This window comes from Paramormyrops kingsleyae, chromosome 10, assembly GCF_048594095.1.
Source record: "Paramormyrops kingsleyae isolate MSU_618 chromosome 10, PKINGS_0.4, whole genome shotgun sequence".
Lineage (NCBI taxonomy): Eukaryota > Metazoa > Chordata > Actinopteri > Osteoglossiformes > Mormyridae > Paramormyrops > Paramormyrops kingsleyae.
This window is the reverse complement of record NC_132806.1, coordinates 22,547,733-22,565,970: the sequence shown is the minus strand read 5'-3', so window position 1 is coordinate 22,565,970 and position 18,238 is coordinate 22,547,733. Positions and strand designations below refer to the sequence as shown.

Sequence of the window (18,238 nt, the reverse complement as noted above, 5' to 3'; positions counted from 1 at the left end):
TTGATGGGGTTGCAGATTTGACAGGGCAGCATTACACACAGATCCCACAAATGCCACATTTAGGCAAATATATGTATTAATTCCTGTATTAAACCATCATGGCCTCTGTTCCATGAGTGACATGGATGTAGCTCAGATGAAGCAGGAAGATCTTAGCTGCATTCAGGTTGACAGCTGAAAATATGATCCCCAGCAGAAACTTTTACTCTTTCACTAGCTGTGGATGGGAATTAGCTCTCAGACAAAGGGACATAGTATCAGAAGACGGAGGTGTCTTTCCAAAACAGACACCGGTTAACAAGCGTGGTCACAGAACAAAGCGAAATCTCATTACATCACACAACTGACTCATGAAACTGATTCATTGCTACCCCTGGCAAACGAGCTCCCCTCCCACACATACTCATACATACGTACACAAATACACGACTCGAACACATTTCGTTTGCATTTTAACATTTTGAACGGCAACAGAACATTAAATAGCAAGAATATAATATGTTATATTATTCTGCTGACATTGAATTCATTTTGTTGCCTTTAGCAAATTTCCCTTAGTCTTATAACTTCAAAAAAGATGAATAACATTGTACAGTGTAAAACACTTGTCAACACTAACAATTGAGTGTTATGTCATTCAGTTTTATATGCCGTTAGCATTGGCTCCATGAGTCGCACTCACTCAGCCTTACATTAACAGGACTGAACTGGCATTCAGCATTCTCTCTCTCTCTCTCTCTCTCTCTCTCTAGCCAGGTACACAGTGCTGCCTGGGACTGACAAGTGGCTGTCCGTAAACCTATAGTGGTTAAACAGCTGGAAAAATATTGGCGGACATTTCTAGCATCGCCCAGGCGGTTCAGCACTTAGCCCTGATATCCCTATGCTTGTGAACCTGATTCCCGTCCCCTCCTCTGTGCACACACTTTGCATATTCTTCCTGTGTTCCTCTGGGTTTCTTCCTGCAGTCCAAAGATGTGTGTTTAGGTTAACTGGTGTCTAGGGAGTCCCTGCCATAAGTGCAATGTTTCCCAGGACTCCAGGCTCAACATAACCTGCACTGAATAAGTGGGTATGGAAGACAGATGGGTGATATTTTAAATGTAACACAGGGTAGAAATATAGTGCTTCACCTACTTTAGCTATGTGAGGTCTGTGTTATTTCATTTTTTGCTTCCTTATGGTTTTGAATACAAAGGGAATCTAAAAGGAATGCTATAACATTAAAAAATGAGACGTGTGCAGTTCAAGTACACTTGGCTCAAATACGAATGTCTTATTGGATCAATGAGATGGTTTGGAAATTTCCATTTAATGTGAATTTATTTTTAAAAAAGATTTAGGTTAGCTCATAGATTGATTAAAAGATGGAGTGATAAGTAGGGCAGAAAATGTGTAAAAGGATTCTAAGCGCTTTCAGGAAAACGAGCATTGTAACCACGGTTACCAGAGGGTCTGCTTGATAGTGTCATGGAGGCCACAATGGAGTTCAGGACTAGAGGCAGACAAGTATAAAATCGCACAGTCCGCCCACTGGTCTGCCGGAACATCTGTGAACGCAGCTTCTCTGAGAACGGAACAGAAATATATTTTTCCTCATTACTCTGGCTTAGTCAATCAGCGGGGAGTAATGTTATTCACTACAAATAAAATATTTTTTTGCACTCCATTCAGGTGCACACTGTAATTACAGACTTAACTCTAGAAACGATTAAAGGAAAAACCCACACACGCCGCTTTGCAGGGATGGAAGGATCTGGTCGCGTTAATATTGACTGTCCAGCATCAATGAGAGGTTTAAGAGCTGTTAGAATGAGGGCACAGTTAGAGTCACACACCCTCTAAGGCCACATGACACAGAAGTATTACCCACCTGAGGCAACTTGCTCTCAAAGTGCAAACAAACGTACTGATGCAACCTCACGGGCAGAGAAGGAAATGCAAAGGAAACATGGACCATTTTCAGCATAGAAATGCTGTCCCAGATATAGCTAGAAATGACATACAAAAAAACATCTATGTATTTAAATACATATATGCATATTTTATATATCTGGTTGACAGGGATCCTGTCCATGGCATAGTTCCTGCTTTGGATACGCTGCAGCCCCCCATCCTGGAACAGATAAGCAGCTGTAAGAAGAAAAATATCCGTCTGTCCATTTTCAAATGACTTACACCAGTGAGAAAGTCACAGTATGGGGGGTTGAGAGTGGAGATATTCCAAGGCTGACGCAAAACACACACATTGCACCAAAAGCATCACTAAAAACACATAAGCGATTCATTCTTCCGTCAGAATGAAGCCCTTCGACTGCAGGTCCACATGCTGGTAAAGCAGGCGGCAGCGTCGGGCAAATACGTGGATGGTGGACGTAGGCCTGGCAGAAAACAAATCGGGTCAGGCTGCATCTTCTGAGAGGCGACCAAGAGAAGACCAACGCGAGCGAGAAGGTGGGTCATGAAATCCACCGAGTGATCAACATCTGCTCAGCTGCCTTCCCCATAAAGTGTCACCTCTCACTGGTCCCTGAGCTGTGGATCAGCTGCTTGGCTTCTTCTGAAAAATGACCCATGGGTGACATGTTACCTAGTTCTCTGTACAGACCAACTTCAGATCATAAATCTTACATCCTGTCATTGTTGCCAAATCATACCAGAAGGCAACAGTATTTCTCCAAATTGGACTAATGAACAATTTTTGCATATTATTCTATGAATTCTCTTAAAATAGCATTTTAGCGACAGAACAAGAACACTGTACATCCAGTACTTGTGATAAACAGTTTTGTTTTTTTTTTTTGAACAGACTAAGTTCCATCAATTTACAATAATATCCACTTATACTCTGGCGAGGCGCAGTGAGCATGTAGCCCCTGCCAGAAACTGGACGGCTAACAAAGAAAAGCCTGCAAAGGCACTGCAATCAGAACATGCTCACTGAGCTGGAGGTTCTGGGCCATCAAACGACCCTCTGTGCCACCCTACTTACCTATTTAGCAAGATGGGTATTTCCCTCCGAATGTCAGGGGTGCTCTTGTCATAAAGCTTTCCGTCCAGACCATGCAGGTCTAAGGGAGGAGATAGCTATAGGGCTACAGGAAAAGAACCTCGAAATTGACCATGAAAACAGAGATGAACAAAGAAGCGCAATGCTGTTTTGTTCTGAATAGATATTTCCTTTTATTCAACCACATTGTGACAAAACCTATCTGAACATCATCAATGGGGGAACTGATCCACTGGACTGGGCTAGTGCAGATGAAGACAGTCCTTGTGTTAACTCTTAGCCCCTCGGTATCACACACATTTATAGGGGCCAGCTAAGACCTTTTGGGATGGCAGAGCTTCATCTTCATCTTTGAAGAGCCCCTTCTGAGAGCTGGAGCCTGTAGATGTGGCTGGTTTTTCGGAGACAGACTTCGAGTTTTCTGATTCACGATCGCAGCCGTCTCTGGATGGAGATGATGGTCCACAGGCACCAGAGTCAGATTAAACCTGCCAGCAAACTGTGGAACATGTGCTCGTCTGGTGGCATCTGTCCTCGGTGTGACGCCACAGCCTGACCGGAAGAGTCATATGGCTGCTTATGCATATTGCTCATTGCTCCTCCTGGCCCCAGCGTAGGATGGTCAACTGTTCCCAAGCCTGTGAGCCATATACTAGCACAGTTGCCATCGCTGGATAACAACTTAAATTTCATGATAGTAAAATGATTATAAAAGAGAAACTGCAGTGGATGCACTAAAATATATACAATGCTCTAAATTCACAGGGGAAAAATTAATGCGAGTTAATTTCTGCTGATGTGATTGTGGAGGTTTGCTGTAAGACTAGGACATGGAGTATAAGCAGTTCTGGTCCTACTGCATGTGGTGTCCTGGGTGAGCATCTCCACCAGGGACGCCTCTTCCGAGGCAAAGTGAGCTGGCAAGTCGGCTCCCCATTTGAAGTTGGCGCCCTAGGCGGACGCCTATGTCACCTATAGGATTGACCAGCCCTGAGTATGAGAAGTGATATACATCGAGGGTGGAGAAAACACAGTCGAAAAGAAATTAAAAGGTAAAACAGGTATACTGTCACCCTGTCACATACAGACACATTTTTTTGTTTCACTCATTTCTCAATTTATGGGTGCATGTCTGTGAATAATATATACGTATATGTTTTTGCAAACTGCAGCCTGACTGTTCCTTGTTTCTCATTGATGAAGGGCTTCTTCCTTGCTTTATGGGTCTTCAGTCCTGCTTCTACAGTAGGAGTCTGATACAAACTGTCCTAGCAGTGCACTTCACACCTGCACTTGATGTTTCCCATTCCTTCTGAAGGTCATTTGATGTCATCCTCTGATTCACGAGAAACTGTCGAGGGAACCCTTTACCTGGCTGGTTTCTGGTTATTCCCGGTGTCTCCTGCTTCACATTGTTCTTCTGTACTGCACTCTTAGAAATTTTGAGCCTAGAAGCAGCCTGTTGCACAGTGTAACCTTCTGCCAGCAGATCTAGGTTTAAACCGGGATTTATCAATGCAGATTCTTACAAACTATGGAATGGTCTCTTTCTTTTTTTCCATGGCATATATATATAGGTTTTATCAGATGTGTATGACCCTAAAGTCAAATTTTCGAAGGTATGAGAACACTAATGAGCTAACAAAATAAATCATGAAATCGGGAAAAAAAAATAAACAGATTAGTGTTGAGGAACGACTGATTAACTGTATGGGTGCATAATTACTCAGAGTTGCTGGCCGAGATTTTCCACCATCCGTGTGCCTCTGTGGCTCCCGATGAAGCCGCGAACAGAGAGACCTGTGGACGCATCCCAGGGGCTGGAAATCCACAAGGTATCCCAGAGGAAAAGCTCCTCCTGTTTTCATATCCCAGAAAATTCCACATGCACCTCACCTGCTGTCTTTTTGCATTAGATACCAGCACCAATAGGTTTAGTACTTTATCGCTCTGATGAAATACTTTTAAAGCCATTCACTTTTCAGCACAGACCCCCGACAATTGGTTTGCACATTAAAATTGCATCTGATGTTTGTGACACACTATATGTATAGAAGTGTTTTGTCTGCCTTGTGCTGCCTCAGTTTTCTGCACTGTATTACTTTAATACACACAGTGTACAGTATTGCTCACATACCAAGTTTTTTATGTTGTATCTAGTATTAATTCTCTGCCTGTGTTATGCATTGATTGTTAGTCGTCTGTTGTTGTAGGTGATTTTACCAGGTGTGCAGAGAGTAATTTTTTATGCAAACTTATCTGGATCAAACACATGGCACCTGCTCCTACCCACAATTGAAACTGCCCCCCCCCCCTTTGAGGTGCTGACTGCCCTTTTTATCACCTAAGATTATGCTAAGTTTACTGAGGGGATGCATATATTATACAGTATATATATAAAGCAATATGCCAGGTTCCAAGGAAGGAGTCTGTTATTGTGCACTTCAGCTATATACTTAACCTTAATTGCTCCACTTAAAAGAAATGCATTGGAGCCAAACTATAAACTGGTACAGTTTGTGAACTGGAGTCGTTCCAGTTCTCGGGAAGTCCTGGGGCTATGGAAGCATCGCTGGCGGTGCCCTGACGGAGAGGACACTCCGCTCGTGTGACATTAGAAGGACACAGCGGCTCCACACAGGCTAAATATACCTCGCAGACGGGCAGGAAAGGTACAGCCGCCCCCATGAGGAAACGCAACGCGGAGCATAATCACTGCACTATTACAAGTTCGTTTTCACATAGATTGGAGCAAAGAAAGAACATCTGGAGATCTTAGACGCGGCTGAACTTCCAGGATTTCGGCTTGCTTTAGGAAGACATTTCTTTCCCTTTTTGATAAACTACATGCGTCTGCTTAAAGTCAAAAGTTCACTCAAAAGAGCATTCTCTCAAGGACAGATATAAAAGTTAGGATTAGATGGTGGCCTTGTAGTAATGAGGGACCAGGCCTTATGACTGAAAAGGAGATCTGAATGATACTTTAATATCCTCAAGCAAGGTCTCCCAAGGTCTTACTGCAGCACCGAGCCAGTTAAACAGCTGAGTAAATAAAATCTTTTAAATAGACATTACTTCAAAAAAACTGCATTTTATTCCATTAATTAAAAAACAAAATCATATACCAGCATGTGGAGTTGATCTCCCAATGTCTTCATAACACAGCGTTTCTCAAACCGGTCCAGAGAGCACCAGAGGATCCAGGTTTTTGTTCCCTCCCAGCTCCCAGTAGGAGCAAAAACGTGGACTGTCTGGCGGGGAGCTGGGAGGGAGCGAAAACATGGACTGTCTGGCGGGGAGCTGGGAGGGAGCTAAAACATAGACTGTCTGGGAGTCCTAGTGGACCTAGTTGAGAAACAGTGCAATAACATAACAGTTAACATTCAAAGTCCTTCATAATCTTGACGGCTCCTACCTGACTGATCTTCTGCAGACCGACTCTCACTCCTGCCCACTCCCATCCTCATCAGCAGGTCGAGTCCCAGTCTGTCCCTCTTCAGCACGGCTCCTAGAGCCTTTCCCACATTGTATTCAAACTCCGAACTCTCACCCCCCCTTGCATTCTTTAAACTGGACACAATTGTAAACTGCTGTGACAACTCATGTTCTTCATCTAAGGTTAGCATGTTCATTTTGAAACCGCTGCTTCAGAGGTTTTGGTTTCATTTGATTTAGTTTGATTTCACTGGAATCTATTGCTGTTATTGTATTGTTGTTTTTATTCTTTGAGGTGACCTTGAATGTCGAATTTAAACAATATATTATTATTGCTTTTCTTGCACAGTTCAGAAACATGTAGTTTAGTTGAATTTGTATCTCTAAATTGCCTATAGTCTATGACTGTGTTCTGCAATAGATTGGCATCTGATTGAAAGCTGTCCTTTGCCTCATACCCTGAGTTTCCTGGGACAGCCTTACCATGAACCAGTGCTAGATAATCGATAGAGGAAACTGGATGGCTGAGTGAATGGACCGTCTTAATCTCTACTATGCCTGTGAGTCATCATTTTCACATAATCCTTGGTTAAAAGTCAGAACCGATTTATATTCTACTTAACTGTACACTGAAGCTCCCATTCTCTAATGCATGGATGCTTCACAGAGTGGCTGCACTGAAATGACAGGTGGCATTTAAACGGCTCAGCCTGAACCACAGAGACAAGGCCAGAGAACAACCTCCAGCCTCACTGCCGGTGGAGACACAAAGGACCCCTGATCTTTGGTGTACTGCCGTCTAACTTAACTGCCTGTCAAAAATGTCGGTGCTGCTGTTCTTAAGGCGCTGGTGGCAGGGTTGTAGGGGTGGGGCCAAAAAGTCCCGTCTCTAACTGGTAATGTTTCGCATACTTGTGGCATTTGGGGCCTCTTCTCCCTTCGGGTGCATGTCGGGGTCTGTCTGGTTCTTCCTGGGTCATGCCGCTACATTTCACATTCTACATATTAGTATTTCAGCAAACACTGCTGGTATATGGGTGCTCTGACAGGGGCTTAATACACTGTGGATCGGGTGACTCAGAGAAACCACACCGGGGGCAAATGGGAAGCTCACCAAACCCGCCCTCACGTCTACCGCACACTTAGGAAACTCAGCGTGGATCCACTCGGCAAGGCTAAAAACCTGTGTACTATCCTGCAGGTTAAAATTCAGGACAACTCAAGGGACAGAATTGCATTGGTTCTTAAACCCTCTCAGTCTGGTCCGCTTTGGACTACACTTAAAGATCACTGAGATTATGTAGAGTATTTCCAGGCAGTCTTAAATCCAGCATTGTTTCAAATCATGATAAAGAAACCATAAATAATGCAGTCCAATAAGAAGCCTATTATTTTAACAATGCTTGTTTTATATATTTGTAAAATGAATTCCTTCTGTGTGAATGAGAGCAATGTCCACATTTATCTCTAAAATCTCTGGCATAACCAGAGTCTTTTATGGGTACCAGGAAGGTCTACAATTCAAAGAAATCTGGGATCATGGACACAAGGGGAGATATTATATATATAAAAATCAAATTGAGTCCATAGTATCACCAAGGGCTGAAATTGAGGAGAGTTATATCATCTTGTTTGCCTCTCTGAAACAAGTAAAGGTGACTTGCATAAATGATTAATGGCCACATAAATGACCCTCTTAACAGCCAGCATGCCTGCCGTACCTGCGAGGGTAGCATTCTTGTGATCGCAGATGTGCATCGGTGGTTTTTAAATCCTCGCCCTTGCGGGTTGGGCACAGTCAGGTTTTTGCTCAATTTCAGCTCATTACCTTTACTTATTTGGACATTATGTTATCATATACAGTTTGTCAAGTGATCACGGCCAAGACACCACGATTCACATTTTTGTAACGCGATGGAGCTTGAAGCCTTACCTTCAGAGATGCAGGATTCAGGCCGACTAGCATCCTCTGTCTCACCTCACTGTTCTCCCAGGACAGTATGTCCACCGCTTGGACAGGCACACTGTGTCCTCACGCAGCACCAATGTACATTAGGTCTGGGAGCCTTAGTACGCCTCCTAAATGAGAGGCTAACAGTATAAAACAAATATATGCAACTGGCCCGAAGATGGAACATCGACTCTAATTACGAGTCAACTTCATCGGTTGCTCCATTTGTTTACCCGTTTTTTTTTTATGCAGAGAGTACAGCTTAATCTACAGCTTATTCCTATTAAAGCGACAGACTTGTATTTCAGTATATATTGGCTGAATTGTGGCCAATATCTGCTAAGACAAGCAAGGTACATTTAATTCACATTTTCTTTAAGTTAGGATGGACATAATTCCCCTTGTGGTGTTATAAGGTCTCATTCAAACTGTCAAATTCGCTAAAAGACAAAAGAGTGAGAATACAGAATGCAGACACTCTGATGGTCTGACTTCATATAAAAAGTTGGGCAACGTGTACATTTTTCTCCAGCTGTTTAGCGGCAGCTGCAGTCTTGGAGGAGTGAAACCGTTCTTGCTTTGGTTGCTTTTCAGAATAATGAATGTCTCTAATTAGGGACACCCTCCCGGCTACCTGAGGGTGCCGTACGAAACAGGGGCGAAGGCCAGAAATCCTCCAGTCCCAGGAGATCAGCAGCTCTGCAAGGCAGCTTGAGGACCTGGACTTCGGTTCCTGTGATGTTGCCCTCCTGTACTGTCCAACAACCCAAATTCTTAGCAAAAAAAAAAAACTGTGAAGGGAAAGTGTGTTATATAGGTCAGTCTATATATCTGATGAAGTCTGCACTAATACTCTAGCAGCTTGTCAAGTGATTTTTTACATGCAATCAATCAGTACGTAACATAGCATAGATAAATAGGCAAAAATCAAGACTGTTTTGAAGCAGACAGACATGACCTTTGTAAAGACTTATATGGCAGAGAGAAGGCAGTCTGTATAATGTAGAGAGAAGGCAGTCTGTATAATGTAGAAGAGCTGGAAATTGTTGCTATTGGGGCAGGAGCAACAGATGGACCATATTCGGAGTGTTTAAGGGAACAACAATAGTGCAGAACCATAAGCACAAAGATCCTGCTCTCGGACCAAACGAGTTACCCGGAAATACCTTATTTGCTTCAGTTAATATCCATGCGTGTGGAAGGAAAGTCCATGGCAAGACGTTTTGGATGAGCAAGGAGAAGATGGTGACGGAAAGGACAAAGAGTGAGAAGGAGATCACATTAGCTGTGATGGAAGGCGCAGGAAGATGCGTGGGATACCTTCCTTCAGGCAGGATGCCAGGTAAATCCCCACCCCCCCCACCTCATAAGTTTAACCACCATAGCCACACTATAAATTGGCCCACTTCCCTTTATGGCCAAACACATTTCCAGGCCATTCGGTTAAACGGTGCCATTAATTTGTCATTTGTACCTTTATTGGCAGCAGCAATTAGCAAAGCGACCGCCATTAAACCTCTATGCTTTTAACACCGAATAGAGAGGATTTTTAAAACAGTCAGATTACGATGCTTAAGAGAGTCAAAGCAATGCGAGGATCCGCAGAATAAACCTCCCGCTGGAATTCGGAAGCAGGGGGTGGGGGAAGGGAGCTAACAAATAGAATGTTGTAAAATTAACCTTAGAAGGTTACCAGTGTCTGGTACAGGATAGCCCAGCTCCCAGGGAGGGGTTTATTTGTCCACACCGGAGACCATATGCTGTGATCAAGGGTGCTTATGAGTGGAGGCAGGTGGCCAAAACACGGGAACCTCCCGGCCAGAGATAGACAGCGCGAGAGACGGAGAGCGAGCGAGAGATAGAGAGGGGGGAGGACGAGAGAAGAGGGGAGCCGCCCAGCCCAGTCGCCTGGAGCCCCCCAGGGACGCAGCTCTCACCTCGTGCGCCGCGTACTGATTTGATGCCGGCCTGGCTATCGCCCCCCCAGGGCCATTTAACATTTAAGGCTGACCCGCAGGCTGCCCGAAATGCCACAGGACCGGGTTCTGCTGTAGAGCATGCACAGCGTAGAAATTAAGACAAATGAATCCCAGCTATTTTTTTATTTTTTTACAGAGACGGTGGGGTGGGGGTGTGAGGGGGTGTTGGGCTTCTGCAAGGCTTCAGCATGGCGGCCTCCCTTTGTCGATCTGCCGCTTTCACAGTCAGTCGGCTCCCGGGTGCGAGTCACAGCACGTTCTCTCCGGGCTGCGGACTCACAGCCCTGACAGAGTGCTTTAAAAAAAAAAAAAAAACATTCTTATGTTCCCTATAGGAACAATTTCAGCGTGAACTGCATGAAGCTGCAGAGGTGTGCAAAATTTTAATGTCAATGACTGTGGACTAAAAAATTTAAAAAAAAGCTTTTTTTAAGCTAAAAAAATAAATTTTACTTGCAAGACGGTCAAAATTTGCATTAAATGCAACAGAGTAAAAAATACAGAAATTATTTAATTTCAGGTTCTTGCCACCTAGTCGGTCTCGCTTTTACAAGAGGGCCAGGACACAAGTCACATGACAATTAAGGTGAGGAGGGGGGGGGACAAAAAAAAAACACTTTCGTTTTTCAAAATCTTCTTTATTAAATTTAGAAAACACCATCTCTTTAAATGTTCAATAGCAATTGCAGAAACAGAAACTGAAACTGTAGTGGGAAAAGTAATATGGGGTTACGCTGACGAACCCCTGAGATTTAAATATTCCGCTCCTCTCCTAATGGGTCTGCCGCTCCAACCATGCTGCCAATGTTTGTCTTTTTTTTTTTTTTTTTTTTAAAGAAATAATAAAAAAAAAAACAGCATGTCAATATCCAGCTCATCCCCAAACCACTTATTCACAACAGGAACCTGGGCAGCCATAGAAAAGTCACCACTAGACTGTCCTATAACATCAAGGGTCCCAGTCAGGGGTAGGGGGGGCAAAAAAAAAAACAAAAAAACCCAACATTAGGCAGCATGGACGTGTAACGGGGCGACCGAACCACGCCCCCCCATGGCCGACACGCACGTACAGGAGGAGCACCCTGTGAACGAGGCTGTGCCGTGGTGCGGGGAGTCATTTCCAGCAGAGTAAAAACCAGAGCCCGGGGTAGCAGCCATGTTCAAATAAGTCCGTGGGGGGGGAAGGGACACGGTCCGGGGGGGGAGGGGCTAGGCTGGACGGAAGGGGGTGGGCCGGCTCAATACACAGAGAGTTCAGGAAACGTCCCGTGGAGGGGGAGGTGGGCTCCGGGTGAGACATGGCGGCCTTTCACCTGGGCTGCCGGGAATCCACTCTGCGAAAGGCGTTGCGGCAACTGTGCCTACCGGCGCCGAGCTGGGGGTAATCCCAAACAGGAAGTGCAAAACAGTAACTCCGACGACGCTCCTCCACTCGCGCCCCCTCCCCCCCCCGTCACGGAGCTGACAGGGGAGACTCCCTGGAGGGCGAGCCCGTGTTGTCCTCGGGGGGGAAGACGGTGAGGGTGCAGGCGCGGATGCCACCCAGCGACTCGGGCAGGTCGAACACCTTGTGCCACTCGTCCTTCTCGGGGTCGTACTTCTGCACGATCTCCACCATGCAGCGGTTGTTCCATGAGTAGCCGCCCACCACGTAGATCTTGCTCTCGAACACGGCCACGCCCACGTCGCTCTGCCCGCGCAGCATGGCGGCGATGGGCGTCCACAGGTCCAGCGCGGGTGAGTAGTACTCGCAGCTCAGCACGTCGTCGTAGTCGCTGGTGCCCCGGAAGTGGTTGCCGCCGATGACATAGAGCCGGTCGGCCACGGTGCACATGCAGTGCAGCCCCCGCACCGTGGTCATGGGGGCCTTCTGGCTCCATTTGTCTGCGTCCGGATCAAAGCACATCAGCTCCTTCTGGAAAGTGTCGTGAGTGATTCCACCTGAAAGGAAGAACACCAAGAAAAAGCTTCATTCATTCGCCAGTCATCGGCGTCACACACAACCAGAAGAAACCAAACCCCAAGGTAGGGGTTCTGACCTTTCGATGTCTGTGGACCGGTATACATCATACAGAAATTTCACAGACCTGGGGGGTGCTGGTAATGAAATTTGCCAGAGAGGGTTTGTGTGGGTGTGTTTGTGGTCTTGATACAATGTGTATTGAAATACTGGACAAATATTTTTGTGGACCAATAAGTGATTGTCATTTTTGACACACCACAGCACATAGTGCACAACAATGACATGTTGCATTTAACCCATATGTGGCATTAACATAGCAGGGGGCTTGGAGACCAGTGCATGGGGGTGGTACCTTGCTGGTCGGGGATTCGAACCAGCAACCTTTTAAATCACAAGCATGCCTGCTTTCCTTAACCATTAGGCCACCACTGCCCGACATTTTTCAATATGGGCCAATCCCATAATATAGACAGGAGGCAACCCAACCCCGAGAGATCTGCTGGTGGGTGGAACATCTCAGGCAGCTTGAAGCAAGTGAAAGGCTGCTGCAAATTCTACTATTAACTAACAGCAAACAAAACAGCCCAACAGAACAAAAAAGCAATTTCTCTACAGAAACTTAAACTACACAAAGCAGGATACGAAGCGAATTTTAGAGAACTCTAATAGTATTACAGGACTCTCATAAAAACAGTCTTTCGACCAGTGGGAAAAATCATCTGGTCCCAGGACAAATGCAGTCAATTCTGCTGCTTATGTCAGTACTGTGAAACAAACACTACATTAATGGATTTAGTGTCTGTGTGCTAGGCTATAATACCATATTAGCCATGCTGTAAACCACCTATAACAACAGTGTATCTTCTTCTATGGAGCACGCGAAACAGAGAGAAGCCTGCTATACTATCAAGATCTGTCTCACGCAGGATTTTTCCCCACTGCACCACAGTCTGGTTTCATCAGGAAAGCAGGCTGTGTCTATGGAGATGACGGCCCGGGGGAGAGCGTCCCAGCGTGCGTCTGGCAGGGTAGGGGCGCAGTGAGGATCTGCAGTGCGTGTGGAATGAAGGGGCCGCACCCCAACGAAGGCCCTGCCCTCCATAAGCTCATTAACCTCCATAGATACAGCAGATGCGTTTTTAAATCAGCACGCTGATGGTTCACTCCCATTCACTAATGCTGCATTCATTCATATATTAAACGTTAATGCACAAATGTGAAAAGATTCTTCACAAGCAGCAGATATTTCTGAAGGCAGCTCAGCCATGCAGGCCAAGCGGCGTTTAAAGGGGAGGAAACGTTCCAGCTTGCAGCTCGTCGGGCCCACTGGCGCCGCTGCAGTTTCCGCTATGTTATCCCTTTAATGATCGGAGCTACGTGACAAACTATGCCATGCCTCACAGATGCGGTGCCCCCCCCCCCCCGCAAAGGGCAGTAAGGCCCGTAACATACATCCAAGAGGCGGCTCTCTCTCCTCGGCTATGAGACCACAAGGTCTCCGTTCACTGCAAGTCAAAGTCTGGAGGTGTTTTTCAAGAGATAATGGTCACTTTACTGCTGGCTGACATTCATAGCATTGCTTTCGGCGAGAAGTGCTGAGAATCACCCTCTCTGCTTTTGATCATTGCTATGCTTTATTGTGACTGGACTATGCAGTACTGACACCTTTTTTCCCATTATTTTTCGATGCCGGCCTTGGGATGCCATGGTGGTAAGCGCAGGGCTGGGGGTTCGAATCCCACCTCTACCGCATGTGTGCAGTTTGTACATTATTCATATCATGCAGGTTTCCACCCAAAGTCCAAAATCGTTAGTAAAGGTAACTGGCTTCTCTAAATTGCCTACGGCTTATAATTGTGTATGTGTGTGTGTGTGTGTGTGTGTGTGTGTGTGTGTGTGTGTGTGTGTGTGTGTGTGTGTGTGTGTGTGTATGTGACCTGTGATGTACTGGCATCCTGTACAGGTGTACCTCACCCATTACTGCCTGAGACAGGCTCCAGGCCCCCCGTAACCCTGACCAGGATAAGCGGTTTGATGATGGTTGCTTGCTTTACATTTGATGTGATCCTCCATTTGCGCTTTGGCCTCTGGGCGAGACCTTTCTGGTAGCGGTGATTAGAAACACGGCTGATGGGATGAAGGCGGAGCTGCCTTTCTGGTGGTCATGGTTACACACAGCCTGCCCACTAATCCACTGTGGCCTTAAGGAAGCCTCTGTACCCTGTGAGTGTCCGGTCTGCATCCTGCTGTCTCTCCACCTTCTCTTCCCTGGGACCTGAAGGTGTCCGTCCGTGGACGCGACATAAAATCTGTCTCCAAGCTGTCCTGGCTGGGCCTAAACCGGCCCCGACGTCTCGCCGGGCAGGGGTCTAAGCCGGCCCCGACGTCTCGCCGGGCAGGGGCCTAAGCCGGCCCCGACGTCTCGCCGGGCAGGGGCCTAAGCCGGCCCCGACGCCTCGCCGGGCAGGGGCCTAAACCGGCCCCGACGTCTCGCCGGGCAGGGGCCTAAGCCGGCCCCGACGTCTCGCCGGGCAGGGGCCTAAGCCGGCCCCGACGTCTCGCCGGGCAGGGGCCTAAACCGGCCCCGACGTCTCGCCGGGCCGGGGCCTAAACCGGCCCCGACGTCTCGCTGGGCAGGGGCCTAAACCGGCCCCGACGTCTTGATGTGCTGGGTTTTCCATCACAGCCTTGCTGCCATCCCCCTTTAACTCCCCCTTTCTCATCTTATACCACCCTCCTCTCCCTTCACTACCTGGGCCCCTCATCTTCCATTACGGTCTTGTCATCCTCCTCCACTCCCTCTTTCTCATCTTCCACTGTCTTGCTGTCACCCTCCTCCACCTTGTCTTCCGTCACAGCCTTGTCATCCTCTGTTTTTTTCCTTTTGTTCACCATAGTAAACTGACTTTGCTCTCTCCTCTTTTCCCAATTCTGAAGCTCCAGCACCCCTCTACTGCAGCTCTGCTTCATGCGGGCTTCAGTCTTTTTCCCATGTCTGCTCTAATAGTGACGTTAAACTCTTTGAAATGGAAACCTGTGTCATGTCAGCCAGACTTATTTGAAAGAGGAATGATAAGTAATGAAAATGTTTTAGGGCTTATCTAAAATAAACATTACAACAACGGACAAAGAAAAACCACGAGCAACCATTTCCTCACACGTATAAAAGGCAATATTCTGATCACATCTCTCACAAAGTTGAACTAGTTGAAAAAATGGCTATTAATGAGTTTACTGTAACAGAACCAATGTCAACATTTTATGTTATTAGTGCTATGAAGAAGCATTACATTAATCTTCACAGAAAAATCAAGAAAGTCATAGTGTCACTTGACGTTTGTTAGAAAATGTGAAGAAACGGTATATTTGACGTGAGCTGCAAAACAGAGCAGAGTTCCCAAAGACCTTATGAAAATAGATGAAGGTTCTCTCTACAGAAACTGAAGTCTGAACGCTTCAGAAGCAGGTCATCGCTAGAAATAGACAAACACTGAAGTGAGCAAAACGAGACGATCAGCATGTTTCTAAAGATAACTGAAGGTGAGGGATGGGGATGATGAAGAGCCAGATGTGCGCTAATGCTTTCCCAGCATCCCCCTGGGCATCTCAGAGACGCCATAACTGGATCGTACTGACCCTACAGTAACCTGAAAATAGACAATAAGCTGACAAGGAGAAGGACAAGACGGCAGGCAACCTGCACGCTTCTTGGGAACACGCATGTACCCAGAGATTCTTTCTGGGTTTATGTACACGTACGTGCTGAGAGGATCAACGAGTTATGAGCACACACGTGCACAAATACAGGCAAAGTTTCTGAGCAGCTGTGGAGACCTGAATTTGTGCTAGTGACCATGATTTGGCTTTGTAGTAAGACGACTAGCTATGATACAGGCAGTCCCCTGTATCAGAAGGATCATATTTAATATGAACGGAATAAGTAAGGGACACATGGGAGACGGCGGGGACACGTAGGGGACATGATGGGGGGACACATAGGGGACATGATGGGGGACACATGGGAGACGGCGGGGACACGTAGGGAACATGATGGGGGGGACACGTAGGGGACATGATGGGGGACACGATGGGGGACACATGGGAGACGGCGGGGACACATAGGGGACACATAGGGGACACATGGGAGACGGCGGGGACACATAGGATACACATGGCAGATGGCGGGGACACGTAGGGGACATGATGGGGGGACACATAGGGGACATGATGGGGGACACATAGGGGACATGATGGGGGGACACATAGGGGACATGACGGGGGACACAAAGGGGACACATGGGAGACGGCGGGGACATGACGGGGGACACATAGGGGACATGGGGGACAGAGGAACAGGGCATATCGGCCCTCTGTAAAGCCCACAGAAAGAGGGCTCAGCATGTGCACCACCGCTTCCCATCACAGCCCCCCCCTCACAGCCCCCCCCGCCCCCACCATGAGTCAGGGGGGACATGGTGAGCTAAAGCTTCTGGGGGCTGACAGCCTTTTCCATGCACTGCTCCAAAAGGACACGAACACACTGCTTTCCACTGCGATTCATTAACTGTGGCTACAGTTAACCGGCATAAACACCCATGACAGAAGATGCAGAAAAGAAAATGCACCTTTTTAGATGTCTGACAACATCCCTGGTCAGGGGTAAAAAAAAAAAAAAAAAAAAAAAAAAGAGAGGTACTCTTGAACTCAGTCTATTTCTACAGACTAATCCCATCAAAGGGGTTCAGCCAACCAGAGGCAGATGGGCCGTCGACAAGACGAGTCCGGGGAGATGGGGACTATTGCATCGGGGGTGTGGGGCAGACGGGGCCCCCGGTCGAAGCCGCATGGGGGGGACACCGGGAAGCGGCGGAAGCGCGGGACGATTCCGGATGTGACAGGCGGCTGGCCTCCCAGCAGGCAACGCAGTGGGTTATTGCCGGTGGAATTCCTCCTGCAGCACCCTGCGGATCGCTGGACCACGTTTTATTTATGCAGGAGCTGTTAAAAATAAATCTGGGGCTGTGCCATGCGGCTGCTTGTCCATTACAGCACGCGGACGGGTCTATATGGGGCGATGGCTTGGCCGCGTCGCCACCCCCTGCTTCTGAACGCAGGGTTAAGGAGAGGAAACCGGAAGCGAAGCAGTCAGACGGCTTCCCTGACAGGTGGGACAGGCATCTCGCCATCAGGTGACTCAGGACGAGATAGCTGCAATTTTCCATGAGGGAACATGCTTTCCGACCTTCATAAATGGACTTAATTGATAGTTTCAGTTTTCCAGCAGTTTAGGAAAAACAATATCTGGCCACACCCCCTAACCATGGTCCAGGGCATTTTTAAATCACTGACAATTCCATTAAGTAGAGTCAAACTATAGTGGCATGTCTTGCATTTAATGTTTGTGATCTTCTTATTCGTCTTCACCATTCTAGAAAGCATTTAAGTACAATGAAACATCTTAACACGATATTTCATGAAGAATGTTTTCATCTATTGAGTGAAAAAAGCTAAAATGATACAAATACGTACAGCAGTAACAGCCCAAATAAGGGAAACACCCACGTAAAGTATCTTAAGATGGTGCTGGGCTGCCATCCGCCACCAGAACATCTTCAGCACACCTTAGCGTACAGGCATCACCTCTTCCATAAGATTCTAGATCTCTACTTGAGGAATGACGCACCACTCTTCCATGAGAAATTCCATCAACCATGACAGCGTTTACATCGTTAGCTTGTCAAAAACGATTTACAGATCACTCGCACCCTGTGGATGGAGGCAATGTCATCCTAGATTAGCTTAACGCCCATCGTGGAGAGAGAAATGCCTCGCCATAGAATCAGTGGATTGGAATGGCTTTGATTTTACTGGTGCTTACGTGAGTGACCCAAAAGCATGTC

The 18,238-nt window shown here is 46.8% G+C and overlaps 1 protein-coding gene across 8 annotated transcripts in view; it reads right to left on the bottom strand.

Annotated features, from left to right (window-relative positions):
• Positions 1-11,182: 11,182 nt before the first annotated feature.
• Positions 11,183-18,238, bottom strand: part of LOC111859779 (kelch-like protein 13) — a 54,268-nt gene continuing 47,212 nt past the window's right edge. For all 8 annotated transcript variants that reach the window (XM_023842769.2, XM_072717520.1, XM_072717522.1 and 5 more), the window contains one exon: positions 11,183-12,316. In XM_023842769.2, coding sequence (XP_023698537.1) covers positions 11,829-12,316 — 488 coding nt within the window. In that variant the 3' untranslated portion in view covers positions 11,183-11,828. The remainder of the gene's footprint in view (positions 12,317-18,238) is intronic.